This window comes from Giraffa tippelskirchi, chromosome 7 (genome assembly GCF_054371585.1).
Source record: "Giraffa tippelskirchi isolate mGirTip1 chromosome 7, T2T-mGirTip1v1.2.pri, whole genome shotgun sequence".
NCBI classification, from domain to species: Eukaryota; Metazoa; Chordata; class Mammalia; order Artiodactyla; family Giraffidae; genus Giraffa; species Giraffa tippelskirchi.
In genome coordinates this window covers 161,875,187-161,892,680 of record NC_137281.1, presented here as the reverse complement: position 1 = coordinate 161,892,680, position 17,494 = coordinate 161,875,187, and the positions used below count along the sequence as shown (strand labels likewise).

General features: G+C 44.9%; 1 protein-coding gene across 1 annotated transcript; it reads right to left on the bottom strand.

The window, feature by feature from the left end:
* Positions 1 to 9,526: 9,526 nt before the first annotated feature.
* B2M (beta-2-microglobulin) lies at positions 9,527 to 15,229 on the bottom strand. The gene is made up of 4 exons (XM_081510948.1): positions 15,134 to 15,229; positions 11,602 to 11,877; positions 11,045 to 11,072; positions 9,527 to 10,032 (listed from the first exon to the last, which is right to left on the bottom strand). The coding sequence occupies exons 1-3, from the start codon at positions 15,198 to 15,200 to the stop codon at positions 11,059 to 11,061; spliced, it is 357 nt and encodes a 118-aa protein (XP_081367074.1). The 5' UTR covers positions 15,201 to 15,229; the 3' UTR covers positions 9,527 to 10,032; positions 11,045 to 11,058.
* Positions 15,230 to 17,494: the final 2,265 nt, after the last annotated feature.

Sequence of the window (17,494 nt, the reverse complement as noted above, 5' to 3'; positions counted from 1 at the left end):
AGAAAACAGGCTTTCTCTCCTTTTAAACCGCTATTTTAGTTTCTCAACTGCCCAATCAAAATCCAAGCCCGTGGTAGCTTGTCACAAGTCTCTGGGCAGAAAGCGCTGTTTCAGGTCAGAAAGGGGACTTTGCAGTCCGGAGTCTTTCTCTGAAGTTTCCTGTTTTTCCGAGAAAGGGGAGGGGCCAAGTTGGTTGCCTCCGTGTTTTGTTTTTGGTTTTGGTTTTTCCTGGTTATTAGATTAGCAACTCTCACTCTCTGGAAAACTGGTTCCCAGTGGCAGTATGTCTCTCTGGGAGAAGTTTTGAAAATTAATAGGGCTGCCTTTGCTTTTTCCGGTGATGGGGTCGCTCTGGATATGTAAGGGCTGAGGGCCAGGGACCCCAGCCTAAACACACACTCTGTTTCTTTCTTCCTCTCTATCTTTGAAAACCCTGCTTGTAATCTGGACTTGACAATCACATGATGAAGTGAGTTTTGTTTTTCAATTATTTTAATTTTTTTCCTTGATTATTTACTGACCATTTACTATGCCAGACCCATACACACTGAATTTTCCAAGAAGGCAACTACCGGGCAACTCAAAGGAATATATATATATTTGGTTTGTTTTTTGTTTGCTTTTGTTTTTTTTACCTAGAGATTTTCGCCATTTCAAAGAATCATACCACAGCTGCTGCTGCTGCTGCTAAGTCGCTTCAGTCGTGTCCGACTCGGTGCGACCCCATAGACAGCAGCCCACCAGGCTCCCCCATCCCTGGGATTCTCCAGGCAAGAACACTGGAGTGGGTTGCCATTTCCTTCTCCAATGCCTGAAAGTGAAAAGTGAAAGTGAAGACACTCAGTCATGTCCGACTCTTTGCGACCCCATGGATTGCAGCCTACCAGGCTTCTCCGTCCATGGCATTTTCCAGGCAAGAGTACTGGAGTGGGTCGCCATTGCCTTCTCCATATCTGAACTGGAGCCATGCATATAATGCAATTCTCAGTCATCAGTGTCATGGGTGGCAGAGATCCTAGGCCAGTTGCAAGCATCTCACACTTCTTTACAGTAGCCAGTGCAGCCAGGCTAGAGCATTCACATACTAAGTTGCTTAGTTTTCATAATCAAATTAGTAAAAGGATTACCATTAAACAGTTGTTATAAACAGGAGGTGCTAGATATGATTGGAGTTGAAGCCTCTAATCTACCCTGGAGTCCTAGGGACTGTGCCCACCTCAGTCTGCCAAGCCTGAACTTGACCACTAAATCCCTCTCCTAGAAATCTAACAGGTAATCACTGGTTAGTAGCTGAGAACTCTTCATTTTACAGGTAAGGAAACCAATGATAGGAAATGTTAAGAGATTTGAAAAAGGATGAACTGTGACAGAGGCAGGTCTAGACACTCTGGAAAATGCAGTTGGACTTTGTGAATGCTCTGAGCAAGAACATTCCCAGAAATCCTGAGACTGGCAGAAGAGAGCTGGGCCTGCAGGTTTATCGTTGGAGGTCCAGAGTAAGGACCACCTTTTTTTTTACCCAAAGGCCTTTAGGAAAAGGCATTTCTCTAGTTGTTGTTTTTTTTTTCCCCAACCAGCTCTGTACGAAGAAGTTTTTCCTTGTATCTCCTGCTGTGGTTTTAGGCAATTTTATGTGTTCTAGTGAGCTGTGAAAATAAATAACCACTGGAAATAAAGCAGTTGCCTAGAGCTTTACATTTTACAGATCTCTTCTTACCACTATCCCCTTCTCAGAATAACCCTGGAACAGAACCTGACTCAGAGCAGACACTCCATAGTCATTGAATGAATGATTGACCAAATAAATGAGTAAACGTTTGATGTAAGGATGATTTTCCCATTTATGGATATGGTGACAAAGAATCAGGACAGTAATAATGACTTTTCCAATTTTTTTTGTGAAGTTAAAATTCAAACTTAAACAGAAACATGACTTTTCCCATTCCATTTGTGGAATTAGGATTTAAACTCAAGTCTGAGTTCAGTGGCATTCACTCACACTTTAATGCTTTGTTTTTGGTGTTCAGTCACCAAGCTGTGTCCGACTCTTCACGACCCCATGGACTGGAGTACACCAGGCTTCCCTGTCCCTCACCATCTCCCGGAGTTTGCTCAAGTTCTTGTCCATTGAGTTGGTGATGCCACCCAACCTCTTCATCCTCTGTCATCCCCTTCTCCTCCTGCCTTCGATCTTTCCCAGAATCAGGGTCTTTTCCAGTGAGTCGGCTCTTCGCATCAGGTGGCCAAAGCATTGAAACTTCAGCTTCAGCATCAGTCCTTCCAATGAGTATTCAGGGTTCATTTCCTTTATGATTGACTGGTTTGATCTCCTTGCAGTTCAAGAGACTGTCAAGAGTCTTCTCCAGCACCACAATTCAGAAGCATTGATTCTTTGGCACTCTGCCTTCTTTGTGGTCAGAAACTTAAAACTTTCAGTGGAAGTTTGTGATTACATGTGCTGTGCGCCCAGCGGAGGAAGTTTACAGGAAACCCACAGTAGCAAACTGATGCCCCACCCATGGTCTGTGAGCCCATCCCCAGCTTTTTCATATTTTGCTATCAGTTAGCACATGCGCATTACCCCTAGGGCTGCAAATTACCCTCAGGCACCGGAGTGAGCTGGAAGTATCTGGGCATTCTATGTTTCACCCTTCTTCACACTCCTGGCATCCTCCAAGCAAAGCCAGGCTGGAGGCACAGAGCGGGAGTCACGGTTCCCACTCCCACCAATCGTTTGGCAGAAAACACAGGCAGCTGGTGCAGGCTTTGGTGGAATACCAAAGCCCAGGTCCTTTGCTACAAGGCAGGACAATCTCTGACATGCACTTCTGTGTTCTGAGCTCCCATGGGCATAGGTTGAGTGTAGGAGTTTTGAAATCACACCCTCATTTGGCTTCTTCTCATTTCCTATCCTTCATCCCCAACGCCCTTTTTGGTTTCTCCTGGAAGCCCTAAATCACATATTAATACATCCAGATCCTTGACTCAGGGCCTGCTTCTGCAAGAACAAGAAGTAAGATATTCACTCACTCTTCAGATGAGGAAAATGGTATGCACAGTTGCAGATAGCTTAATATACCTAGAAAACCACTTCAGATAACAGTATGGCATTGTGTGGCATCAAGAGTCCTCTCTGCTTTCTAAGTGAAAAACAATAAAAGAGGAAGTGGCCCGTAGGGGAGGGGAAGACTGCACACCACTGCGGTCTTCAGCTGGGCCTGTGCTCTGTAGAAATACAACCATCTCCTTCGTTTTGGAGAGTTTGTGATCAGCTGTGTTGTGGAGGACTAAGGAAGATGAATGACTCTGTATCCAATTAATAACAGAAGAGTATGGAATTTAGTGCATAGTAAGTACTTGGGCTCCCCTCATAGCTCAGTTGGTAAAGAATCCACCTGCAATGCAGGAGACCCGGGTTCGATTCCTGGATGGGGAAGATCCACTGGGGAAGGGATAGGCTACCCACTCCAGTGTTCTTGGGCTTCTCTGGTGGCTCAGCTGGTAAAGAATCAGCCTGCAATGTGGGAGACCTGGGTTCGATCCCTGGGTTGGGAAGATCCCCTGGAGAAGGAAAAGGTTACTCACTCCAGTATTCTGGAATTCTGAATTCCATGGGCTGTATAGTCCATGGGGTCCCAAAGAGTTGGACACGACTGAGTGACTTTCACTTAAGTAATTGATATGTGATCAAACTGTGATTTTTAATTACATTTACTACTTGGGTTTTTTTTTCTATCAATCCTTCTTGTGCTCTCAGAATATTTTTTAATGCATAACGTTTCCAATTAAGGTACTCACAGATAACTTTACTTCTTTTAAGATATCTGGGATCCCAATTTTAGTCTTCCGTGTTTTTTTGTAAAAGCCTAGAATTCAAGGAAAAAGTGAGGCAAAATCTTGACGGCTACATCAACAGACAAAATGCTGATTTTATTAAAGGGTTTGAGTTTTACCTCAAGCTTAAAATATAAGAAATATAAGTAAAAAGCAACAGCCCAAACATATTGGGACAGTAGTTGTTGACAAAAACTAGAAGTGAACATTTGCCAGTCCTCTGTATTGTTTCCTTTTATGCCGTGTTTTCACTGGGGACAGTGAAAAAAAAGTGAGATATAACAATTATTCCAAAAAATCTGAAAATAATAACGATGGCCATTTTTTAAAAGATAGAACAAAAGTTAAAATCTCTTGGAAAGCTAACCACACTAGGGACTTCCTGGTGGTCCAGGGGCTAGACTGCACACTCCCAGTGCAGGGGACCAAGGCTCAATCCCTGATTGGGGAACTACATCCCGCATGCCGCAGTGACGACCAAAAATCCTGTGTGCCGCAACCGAGACTTGGTGCAGCAAAATAAATAAGTAAAAATATTTTTTAAAAAGCTAATCATACCAAAATGAACATCATCTCTGGAATTCACAAGTTTTGTGTGTTTTTTTTGCCTATACAGACTTTCTATTTTTCGAAAATTATGAACATGCATTCAAATAATAAAAGAAGTATGTAGAATTATATTCTAAAACTCTGTCTTCATGTTCTCCTGACATCTTGGTCCCTGCCCCTAGGTAAATATTGTTAAGAGATTATTGTATACATTTCTGGACCTTTTCTTGTTGGTGTTAATCTGCTTAGTGAGGTTGAGAAAAAAAGTTAAAAGGTTAATATGGTTTGTTTTGCTGCTGCTGCTGCTAAGTTACTTCAGTCGTGTCCGACTCTGTGTGACCCTATAGATGGCAGCCCACCAGGCTCCACCGTCCCTGGGATTCTCCAGGCAAGAATACTGGAGTGGGTTGCCTTTTCCTTCTCCAGTGCATGAAAGGGAAAAGTGAAAGTGAAGTCGCTCAGTCGTCCAACTCTTAGCGACCCCATGGACTGTAGCCTACCAGGCTCCTCCATCCATGGGATTTTCCAGGCAAGAGTACTGGAGTGGGGTGCCATTGCCTTCTCCGATGGTTTGTTTTAAGCCTATATAAAAATGGGATCAGAGGTAGCACCTCAGCGTGGAATACCTGAGATGGTAAATACTGATGCTCTGATATGAATGAGCAGGATGACTGCCATGTTGCCAAGATCTGAGCACCATTCTTGAGGAATATTATCCACAAACCACTAAGTTACAGTCACAGTCTCGTCTCTTGACGTTTCCTTGTAGGTCCTTGGGTCAACAGAGCAGTTCTGTTAAAACTGGTGAATTCTAACCTGCGTTTCTGTATTTCTTGAGACTCTCTCTTCCAGGTGTTTTTTCTCCCTTTACCTTGGTTTATTGCCTTAAGTCACAGCTCCCATCTTACAGCTTTTTCTCAGTACCACTTGCTTGGGTCAGTGAAGTGATGGGGTCCTCTCAGGCTGCCCTGCAGTTCTAAAACTTGCATCCAATCCTGTGCTGTCTTTCTCTAGTTTCTTGGATCTTTCTAAATTCTCCTAAGTAGGAAATTACAAGGAAATGCAAGGAGAATCTATTTAACAAAGACCTCTGTAACATAAAATGGAGAATGATGAGTTGAAAGAATCCAGTGGGATCCAAAAGGTGGTAATCCTGTTATGAGAGATTACAAAGGTTTATAATATTTTTTCTTTATTTTCATTACTTGATGATGTGAGTATTATGAGTGTTGTCGCTTCAGTTGTGCCCGACTCTTTGCGACCCTGGGGACTGTAGCCTGCCAGACTCCTCTGTCCATGGGATTCTCCAGGCAAGAATTCTGGAGTGGGTTGCCATGCCCTCCTCCAGGGGATCTTCCTAACCCAGGGATCAAATTCGAGTCTCATGTCTCCTGCCTGCCAATGCAGGCAGGTTCTTTACCACTAGCGCCACCTGATAGTTCAGTTCAGTCGTTCAGTCGTGTCCGACTCTTTGCGACCCCATGAATTGCAGCATGCCAGGCCTCTCTGTCCATCACCAACTCCCGGAGTTTACCCAAACCCATGTCCATCAAGTCGGTGATGCCATCCAACCATCTCATCCTCTGTCGTCCCCTTCTCCTCCCGCCCCCAATCCTACCCAGCATTAGGGTCTTTTCCAATGAGTCGACCCTTCGCATGAGGTGGCCAAAGTATTGGAGTTTCAGCTTCAACATCAGACCTTCCAATGAACACCCAGGATTGATCTCTTTTAGGATGTATTGATTGGATCTCCTTGCAGCCCAAGGGACTCTCAAGAGTCTTCTCCAACACCACAATTCAAAAGCATCAATTCTGTGGCGCTCAGCTTTCTTCCCCGTCCAACTCTCACATCCATACATGACCACTGGAAAAACCATAGCCTTGACTAGACGGACTTTTGTTGGCAAAGTAATGTCTCTGCTTTTAAATATGCTATCTAGGTTGGCCATAACCTTCCTTCCAAGGAGTAAGCATCTTTTAATTTCATGGCTGCAGTCACCATCAGCAGTGATTCTGGAGCCCCAAAAAATAAAGTCTGACACTGTTTCCACTGTTTCCCCATCTATTTCCCATGATAAGGGGGACAATTTTAGAACAATTATAAAATCAATTTCTTGAAAGAAAAAAATTTATGTATCAATTAGCAAAACAATTCTTCAAATAATCAGTTTGCTCCAAACTGAGCGACAGCTTCCTTGGGCCCTTTCACCAGCATAGCCTGGGGTGAGACCAGCTCTCTGCCTGGGAGAATGTGGGGCCGTATTGATAGGTTCTACCCTCCTTCCATCTGGCCAGGCCATGGTAGGTGGTGGTTGGCTCAGCTGCCACATCTCCCAGTGTTTAGAAGAGCAAGGCACGGCCCTCACTGTTGGCCACGGTAAGCAGCAGGAGGGGAACACCACTGCTCAGGGTCTGAGCCAGTGGTTTCCGCTTCTAATCCCCCACTCCCATCCCTCCCCCAGATCCCTCCCCACTCCCCCCAGTACATATGGTTTCTGGAAAACACCAACTGACACTAACAAAAATGATGTGCTTTCTCTTTATTTACTCTCATCCATGCCTTGAATAACAATTCAGGGCAGAGCATTACTTACCAGACCTGCTTTGGTGTATGCTACAAATATAAAATGCTTGTACTTATATATAATGGCTTACAATATATATTTTCTAGAAACTGCTTTTCTGCTTCAGCCATAGAGCATGGGTATTCTTCCAAGTCAGAATATAAGATCTAATTCTTTATTACTGAAATTGAGACTTTTTAATTTGCAACTGCAGTTATATTTAATAAACTTAATTAAGCTTCAGTATTTCTCCTCTTTGATCAGTCTCTTCTTCTGAAATGGGAGACTAAAGCATGCTCCAAAGGGTCATTACATTGAAACATCAGCCAGCAAAGCAGCTTTTCACAAAATAGTTGTTGAGTGACATGGAACAAAAAAGTATTTTATGATGTAACTCAGTGGGTCTCAACCTTGGCTGTACCTGAGAACTCTGTAGAAATTTAAGCAAATACTGTGAAAACTTACATCCACAATAATCTGCACATGCTATTTATAGCAGCTTTATCCATAATTACCCAAATTAGGAACTAACCAAAATGGACTTCAGTAGATGAATGGATAGACTGTGGTATATCCAGATAATGTAGTATTACTCAAAGCATAAAGATGAGTTATAAAGTCATAGAAAAAAAGACATGGAGGAACTTTAAATGCATATAGCTACATGGAAAAAGTCAATATGAAAAAGCTGCATATTGCATGATTCTGGATATAACATTTTGGATAAGGAAAACTATGGAGACAGTGCAAAAAAGATCAGAGATTTCCAGGGGCAGCAGAAATTAATGGGTAGAGCACATAGTTTAGGGCAATGTTATGATATTGGGTTGGCCAAAAAGTTCATTTGGGTTATACCTATAGAACAGAACACCAAGAACAACCTTAAATTATGAACCTTGTTGATTATGATGTGTTACTGTAGGTTCATCAGTTTTAATGAATGTACCACTCTGGTGGGGGGATGTTGATAGTGGGGGAGGCTATGCATGTGTGGGTGCAAGAGGTATACAGGAAATATCTGCTCTTTCCCCTCAGTGCTGCTGAGATCCTAAAACTGCTCTAAAAAAATAAGGCCTTAACTTTAAAAAAAAAAACAAAAAACAACTAATACTGATATGTGGGCACCATACTTACAGATTGTAATTTAGTTGGTCTGGATTGGTGCTTGGGAAGGTGGTGGGGTTTTTTTAATAGGCTTTAATTTTTAGAGCTAGTATTTTTTATTAAGTTCCATAGGTGATTCTTGAAGGAAAGTTACATGGCTCAAAATAGCCAGGAGTTAAAATTCCCCTCCAGGTCCTCCCCACCATTCTATGCAAAACAAAGAATTCTCTCACCCAAAGAAAAAATGGACATTAAGGCTGATTACACCCAGCTCCCAGCCGGTCCAGCCTCTGGCCAATCTCCAAAACGACTTGCCCCAGCCATTTAAGATAACTACTCCGAACAACCTTGGAGAATAGGCCCCCTTAAGACAGCAGCTTTCCACATGTATGCCTATACATACTTCCTCTTTTCTTGGGTTAAGGCAGCAGCTCACTCATCTGACTGCTGCCCCTTCTCGCCTCATTAAAGGTGGTCTGCTCCTGTGAAGTGCCGGTCTCCTTCTTTCTCTGAGCCCCACCTTCTCTAACTCCCTCTCCCTACAATTCTAACGTGCGTCCAGGGTGCACATGTCATCTCTGCACACCTGTTTGGAGTTATCCACACCTGTCATACCTCTATACATCTCACCTTTTTACCTCCTTAACTCAAGCCCCATTTAACAACTGAAAGAACCACTACCCAGTAAAACTGAGCACAAGCAAATGGCTTCCTTAACCCTAACCTAAAGTTTGTGTTTTTGCATGTTGAAAGTTAGTCAGTCAGATAGATAAATATTAGAGAAAAGGGAACCCTAGTACACAGTTGATGAGAATGTAAATTAGCAATCACTATGGAAAACAAAATGGGAGTTCCTTAAGAAATAAAAGGAGAACTACTGTCCGATCTACCTGAAGTTTTTTGTTCCCTGAACACATTCTCCTATCACCTAGTCCTTTGGGCATAACTGTGCTATACTGCTTATCAGGATGTATTTTAACTGTTTAAGTGCATGTCTCTGCCTCCACTAAGGCAATTTGAGAGCAGTGTTGAGTTTTATTCACCTTGTCAGAACCTAGCACTAACTCAAATTCATGGTCAAGTTTTTAAAAATGCACAAACCTGATCATCAAGTATAAACTATGCCTTGAGGTTTTTAAATCTAGTATTTTTCATTGGGGTATACTGCTTGCTAAAAAATCCTCCAGATACGTTTGCTCCGAGAGTCTGCACATTCCTCATTCCTTAGCCCAGGGAACAGAATTCTGGTTAAAAGACAGAAGCCAGATCTCCCAGCAGACCACAGACCCTTTACTTATTTAACTTCTTAGGGAGGCTGTTCCTCACTTGTAAAATGCAAATTGCTGACGCTCCTTCCACTGTGAGCAAAAGCCTACACATCAGGAGTTTACATTCTTCTCCAAATGATACCTGAAGACCATTTCCTGTTTGAACGAGGGAGTTAGGAGAGGAGTTAAAAATAAGTACTGTACACATCAAGTTTTACCACATTTTAATTAGTAAAACAAAATAAAATGAAAACAGGCATCACCACGTCTCTAAAGAAGTAAATATCATTTTAGATGACCAAATGCCATCCACTATAACACATTTCCAATAATTCTGACAATTATCTTTCACAACATTTTGCAAAATTCTAAAGAAAATTACAAAGTGGAGGTTTACTCTAAACATGCATAGCTATCTGACTACAAGTTGTGTGCAAAACACCCTGAAGACTTTACTTAACCAAGATGTTGATGTCGACCATCACAGTTCTTCCCTCCACACCTCTAAAATACTAGCATAGCACCTCCCCTGCAGCTTACTGCCAACACATACCAAACTACAGGGAAACGCAGGCACAAAGAAGAATTAAAAGATGTTTGTGGTAACATCAATACAACTCATTTATGTGCACAAAGCAGAAGAGTGTATCATTATTAAAAAGCAAGAGAACAGAATATGGAATTAGCCCAACCCAAATGAGGCATCTTCAAACCTGGGGGAAAAAAAGAAAAAAAAAGTTATTACCAAATACATTTATTTTATTTGGATTACAGATAGCACCACCAAACTTATCTAACTTGTGCTGTATATAAATCACTCTTGGTAACAGTAGTAGCTGCAGGCGATTTTCCAGATGAATTAAAAGAGCATAACCTACTAGTTTATCCCATTGGTTCTCCTACAGCCTTAGAGAAGAGAACGCTGGTATTAGAGTTCAGATCCTAACCACACCATTTAGTAACTGTGACGCTGGGCAGGTCAGCCAAACGCTCTGATGCTCTCGCAAATTAACTTCCCTGTCCTACAGTCCAACAGGATATTTGAATCGGTTTTCCACGCCAAGATACACAGAGTAATAAAATTTCCCAGAAAAGCTGGATTATCTGCCTCTGGCCTCCCACCTGAAGTGGCAGAGAAGTCCAGTCCCTCCCTGTTTCATGCTGCGAGAGTCAGGTGCTAGAGCTGCAATACATCTGTTACGGTCTCTTTACATTGAGTTACAAGAATCTTGTTTCCACTTCTCTCCTCTATTGGGCTGGGAGCTTCGAGACGCAACGACAGTGCCCAGACACTTAGGAATGGCATCTCTGCAGAACCACGTCACTCTTCTCTTCAGGCTGTTTAGCAAAGAGCTGCCATAGAAAGGAAGGGACCGTTCCCCTTGGAAGGGCCAGAGATGCCCAACGTGGAAACGGCAGGAGAGCAGACACTGCAGGAGCTGTGGGTAAAAGCTGCCTCTGCCTGTGCCCCCACACCTGCAGCTCCTCTGTCCTCCCTTCAGAGGGTTAGTGATGCTGGGAAAGTCACACCCAGGACCCCGGCCTTCCTTATCTCCCCCGCTCCCAGGGGCAGGGAATGGGACCCCATGGGATTCTTCTCTGCCTGCTGAATTGTTACCCTGACTTAATGTCTTCCAGACTGTGAGGCTTATCATATTAGAGCTGTCTGTAGTGGTCCCCGGGATACTGATATTACAATAGGGTTTTTTAAGGTTAGACACTCACCTCGATGGTACTGCTTACAGGTCTCGATCTATGGAAAAGAAAATGGAGAAAGAAAACAGTTAAGTTTGACTTCTGAAATACTGCGTACTACAGAAGTCTACAACTGTTATAAACAAAGATGGCAGAAGAGCCTGTGAAGAAAAACCTAGACGTTCCCTACCAGCCTGAGATCCCAAGCCATCCAGAGAACTGGAGGAGGCCAGGGTTGGAGGGCCCTACCACAGCAGGGCTTGCACACAAGGCCCGTGCCTTCCGGAGACCCTCCTTGGTCCTGGGTGTGCCCGAGGCCGTCAGGAGAGCCAAGGAGGCCGCAGGGAAGAAGCCTTGGGAGTGCCCGTGCACATGCACCGGTGCTGCTGCTGCTCCCTGCTCGCACTGCAGGGAAACCACCGTCTCAGCGACCGTGCTGGGCCCAGCTCTCTCAGAGGGCGCCACTACGCAGAGCTTCAGTAACATTCCCTGATAATCCCAGTATGCAGATGTGTTTCTATCAAAGCAGCTTTATGCCGCGGCTCTGCTCAGATACAACTGTCAGTGGTTAACCAGAGAAAACTTACCCCACTTAACTATCAGGGGTTTTTCGAGAGTAACGTGTTTCACTCGGCAGCTGTACTGATCCTTGCTGTTGGGAGTGAACTCAGCGTGGGACAGCAGGTAGAAAGACCAGTCCTTGCTGAAAGACAGGTCTGACTGCTCCGATTTCATCTTCTCCCCATTCTTCAGCAAATCGATTTCAATCTGGGGTGGATGGAACCCAGACACATAGCAGTTCAGGTAGTTTGGCTTTCCATCCTCTGGTGGGTGTCTTGAGTACACTTGAACCTTTGGGCTACCTGAGGAGCGGCAGGGAAAGACAGATGAAATTGCAGAGTATTCCACTAGGGGCTACCTTGGTCTGAAGCTAGATCAGGCACCAAATGTTTATATTGGATCCTCCTTTTCTCCCAAATCCACTTTCCCTCGGGCCAAATGACCTTCCATTTTTGCAAATGGCCACCTCCAGTTTGTGGGATAAACTATGACTTAGTATCCTCCCCGCATAATTCCCCTACACATGCCTTTCAGGCTTTTTCTAGCAGATTTCTAGTAACATCTTTCTGTCAGGGGACATTGTGCTGTATCTTTTAAGAATTGTGTGTGGAGGCTCTCAAGAAGGCTTCATGGCTCCTCAACACATAGAATCTATATCACTCAAGAGTCTACATGATTTGGCCCCAGTCTACTGATCGAGCTTCATTTCTCACTTCACACACCCTCCAGAGTGGCCACATCAAAAAACTCCCTTCCTTATTATACCCTGTTTCAGCCCCGTCACTTATTTTATGTTTACTCCTTTCTTCCTGGTCTCTTGTCTAGATGCACACCCACCAGACTTCTCAATAGGTGCCTAGTACAGTGCCCTGCACACTCCAACTGCTTGGTAAATGGAAGGTGTAATTATTGTTACCTCCTTGCTCAGGTTCCTAACAGAGTCAACCCAAGATATACTTCGACAGAACACAACTTCTTCATCATGTCTAGAGTTTATATGACACATCTCTATCTGAATGTGTACCTGATTTCATGAGCCAGACATCAAAGAAACAAAAGTGAAACACGTACAGGAGCTGGAAGATGCCTTAGATGAGTGGGTTGGGCTGGGTAAGAACAATAGGAAGAGTGAGGACTGTAGCAAATGGGAGAGACCATCCTCTCCATTAGGACCAAGGGGAGTAATGCCTGAGACGGTGAAATCTGCATTTTTTATGAGCATGGTCAAGTGACTTCCATCATCTGCCAGGTTGATGATATTATATGTTGCTACAGGACAGGTGGATTCCTAATGGAATGCATGTCTAGACCCTTCATGGGAATGTGGAAGAAAATATTATAAGCTCTATACCTATATTTTTCTAAGTGAACTGTTAATTCTACTAAATATAGAGACTGATATAAATATATGTATATAATCCACTTAAATACAAATACACTCAGGGGACATGATTACAAAGGTCAGTTCATCCTCTATGTCCAGGAGGTACAGAGAAGGAGGAGTCCAGGGCACTGTGACTGGATGTATCTCTGTAGAATCATCCTATCATCAAAGAAAAGATCCCTAGTCCCACTAAGAGCTAGACTGGAAATACTATGAAGCCCTGGTATTTTTCCATCATTCAAAGTGAAGATAAATCAGAAACCTCTTTACATTTGAGCTTCTAATTAGAAACAGTGAAAGTCGCTCAGTCATGTCCGACTCCCTGAGACCCCGTGGACTACAGAGTCCATGGAATTCTCTAGGCCAGAATACTGCAGTGGGCAGCCTTTCTCTTCTCCAGGGGATCTTTCCAACCCAGGGATCAAACCCAGGTCTCCCTCATTGCAGGCAGATCTAATAACTAGACCAAAATACATACTACAGTATTGAGACCACAGGTTCATCCCACCTGGAATTCTCCCTTTGAGGGGGCTAGGCAGGTGTGTGCGGGGGGCAGGTTTGCAAGGGTATCACAATAGTAATTTCCAAAAGAAGGAGGTGTATCAGACAGGCCTGGGTTTGAATCTGGCTTCAGCCACTTACTGCTTCTGCGTTTTTGGAAGAGTTATTTTAGCTTCTGTAGTTTAATTGAAAATTTAATTTACGCCCAGACTGAAATAAAACCTACACAGGGAAAGAGCAGAAAATAGACACCTCCCCCCGCACCCCCCATCGCAAAGTGAATCACAATTACACGTTTTCTGTATGTCCTCTAGAAATCCCCTGTGTATAATCCAGGCATGTATTATCTTGGAAATTTTCTAATTAACATATTTTTTAATGTCTGCTTGTTATTTTTTGAAAGAATTGTATAGCCGCAACAAAATATCAATAATAGTGATAATACAGACATCCTGTTTTATTTTTGGAAAATAAATTTTAAATTCCATTTTCACATGAAACAGAAATCTGAGCTTCGGTGTATTTAGAAGGTATCTAAACACAGTGTCCCTGACAACCTGGGTAGGTGTGTTGATTATTTATCCCTAGTTTTACAACCTTTCTGACTGATAAACCTTGACTTACTCAAAACTGAAAGTAGAGAGACACTTCATCTTGGAAAGAACCAGGCAAAGAGCCAAAGGAGGAAGCCCTTTGTGAACAAAGGCCACAGAGGCCCATGCCCGCCCAGCTTGCTCCCTAGAATCTCACCCCAGAAGATTGTGAAAAACGCACACGTGACGCCCAAAGGGGGCACCCGGCCAAAGGCTCTGGTCAGGCCCTGCTGTCTGCCACCGATCCCCTGCAGGATTAAGTTACTTCAACTTTTCAGCCTCCCTTTCCTCATTTGTGACAGCCTGATAATAGGCACCGTATTGACATCGCAGGCTCCTTTCACTATTAAATGACACAGCACATAGCACAGGACAGACAGCTGTCAACGAGGACCTCTGTGATTATTATTAAAAGCGAAGTGTAAGGAGAGCAAGAGAATTAACGACCCGAATTGGTTTGTTAAACCTCAAGGCACTGCAGGAAAGTCGCCAGAAAATCCCTCATTCTGGTTTGGTCCCTTATTTGGGGAAAAGTACAGACCGGCAGGTGAACCTGGCCGGCTCCTGCAGGAAGCTCCAGGCCCTCAGGATGCCAGCTGGCCGATATACCCTGGAGGCGACTCCCCCAAAGCCCACGGGTTGTCTCCACCCATTCGCAGCCCCCAACCCTGCCCTCTAGGACCCGCCAGCCCGCCCCCAACGCCAGAGATGCGCGCAGGGGAGGGGGGGACAGAGCCCCGCGAACCAGCGGAAGAGAATCCCTCCCCCACCTCGCCCGCCCTGAACCACATCCGCACCCGGGAACTCCGTCCCGACCCACGCGGTACCGTCCGGGCGTGCCAGGGGCTCCCTCCCCACGTCCCGGGGAAGCTGGCGAAATGGGATCGCACCCCCTCCCCACTCCCCGCGCACCCCGCCGCTTCCACCGCCCGAGAGGAAGCCGGGTGCCCCTCCACCGAGCTGCGAAGGAAAACTTGGGAGCGGGACCGGGGTGGACAGAGTTAGTGCCCAGGGTGCCAAGTAGGTGTGATCGGGGCAGGACGGGCTGGCGGAAGAGGGGAGAGAGGAGAGGACACTCACGCTGGATGGCGTCCAGTCCAGACAGCGACAGCAGCCCGAGAAGGGCCAGGGCCACGAAGCGAGCCATCCTTGCAGCAGCTGCGCGGGCGGCAGAGTGAGCGGGCGGGGTCCGCGCTCGCCTTTATAGGCCGCACTCAGGCGGCCAATCGGAAGCCTGCCCGCCGGGCCGTCACCGGTCTCCGAGCGACCTAGGCCGGGGCAGGTTAGAAACAGGCTTCCCGGTTCTCAGTTTCATTTTCTAATAAGTCTCGTGATGCTTAGGAAGGCAGGGTTGGGCTCGGTGCATTCGCTGCCTGTACGTGGGCGCCCTCTTATCTGGGGTGCGCGCCCCAGATTGGGGCGCGAACCGCTCACCCTAGAACTTCAGTGTGGACGAGCCCTCGCCTTTCAGAACAGCAGCGGAAAGGCTAAGGGACTTGCTTACCGTGCATGCCACAGCCAGTTAGGAGCCTAGCACCTGGTTTTCAGTTGGGAAAACTGAAGCATAGAACAGTTAAGGGGAGGGACAGAGACTGAACGGTACTGGGCAGAATCAGAACTCGGTTCGCAATTCCTGCCCAGAAATACATTGCAAGTCTTGTGGATTCTCTGGGCAAGAAAAGTTTCCAGGAACCTCGAGGCCTCATGAGGCCAGCTCAGAGAACCATCTGGCACGAAGGAGGACCTTCTTGCTTCCTGAATATTTTCCAAAAAGGAAAGGTGTTTTGGAAAGTCTGTGCCAAGAAACTCAGGTCTCTATCTTGCCATTGTAGTTTAAGTAATTTTCTTTGCTTTCGTGGTTTGTGGAGAAATGACCACTGATAGTAAAAACTCTTATAAAAGCAGTAACTGCTTAGAGCACGAGAGTATCTACCGCCTCGAGGGACATTACTCCCTGCGACTCAGCACACTAGAATGGTGGTTGGCACGGACTAGGTACTTGATGAACTGAACGAATGAGTGTACAGATGAGTGGGTAGTTAAACGCACGAAGGAAGGAAGGACTGAACATGTGAGGGAATATGTGAATAAACCCTAGGATGTAGGAATTACCCCGTTATATTTTTAGGTATAGGAAAACAAAGGCTGAGGTTTCAGACTGGCCTGATTCTAATGTCATTTGCGCTTCAGACACTTGGAAGATAGAGGACTGGACAATTTTGGTGAGAATTTGGGTTGCATCTTCTGTGGGCTCAAACAAAGAAGTTAGACCTATAGATTCTAAGAGGGTGTCAGTGTTCCAAAGACTCGTTAAGAAAACCCACTCTCCATAGATAACATAAAAAGGAGCTGACGTTACCTGGTGGCTGAGTCCAGGGATCATTTCTGGAGTGGAATAGCCTGAAGAGGAAGTGAACCTGGGGGCAGAGAGTGGCAGAGATCTTGGAAATCACCCTGGCTTGCAGTTGAAGGGAGTTGGGTGGTGCTTCCCCAGAGAGCCCAAGAAATGTCATCTGGATTTCTTTGCCCTACTTTTAGACCTTTCAGTAATCCCTGTTGTGGAGCTTGTGTCTACACTAAAGAAAGCAGGTTACTCTCCACAGACTTAGCTAAGGAAGGGAAATATGCACAGAGAGAGCCCCAGGGAGCACATAGTGAGTGTTCTGTAATGATTAAGAAGTCTGCTATGATTATTGATGCTATTCACCTACTTTTTCTACCAGCTCTCTCTATAGCTCTCTTGAAATAAAAGAATAACTGTCAGACAGAATGTCACGAGGAAAGACACTCCTCCCCCTCCCTTTTGTTTGCTGCTTGTTAACTCATTTAAGGCTCTTAAGTTCTGTAAAATTATAACCAACCTAGACAGCATATTAAAAAGCAGAGACATTACTTTGCCAACAAAAGTCCGTCTAGTCAAGGCTATGGTTTTTCCAGTGGTCATGTATGGATGTGAGAGACGGACGGTGAAGAAAGCTGAGCGCCGAAGAACTGATGCTTTTGAACTGTGGTGTTGGAGAAGACCCTTGAGAGTCCCTTGGACTGCAAGGAGATCCAACCAGTCCATCCTAAAGGAAATCACTCCTGAATATTCATTGGAAGAAGTGATGCTGAAGCTGAAACTCCAATACTTTGGACACCTGATGCAAAGAACTGACTCATTTGAAAAGACCCTGATGCTGGGAAAGATTGAAGGCGGGAGGAGAAGGGGACTACAAAGGATGAGATGGTTGGATGGCATCACCGACTCAATGGGCATGAGTTTGATTGAACTCTGGGAGTTGTTGATGGACAGGGAGTCCTGGTGTGCTACAGTCTATGGGGTCACAAAGAGCCAGACACAACTGAGCAACCAAACTGAACTGAAGGCCTGTAATATTAGTGTTTAATTTTTTTCTAGTGCCCTGGGGGTATAGGAAGAAGGAAAGCTAGTGGAAACTT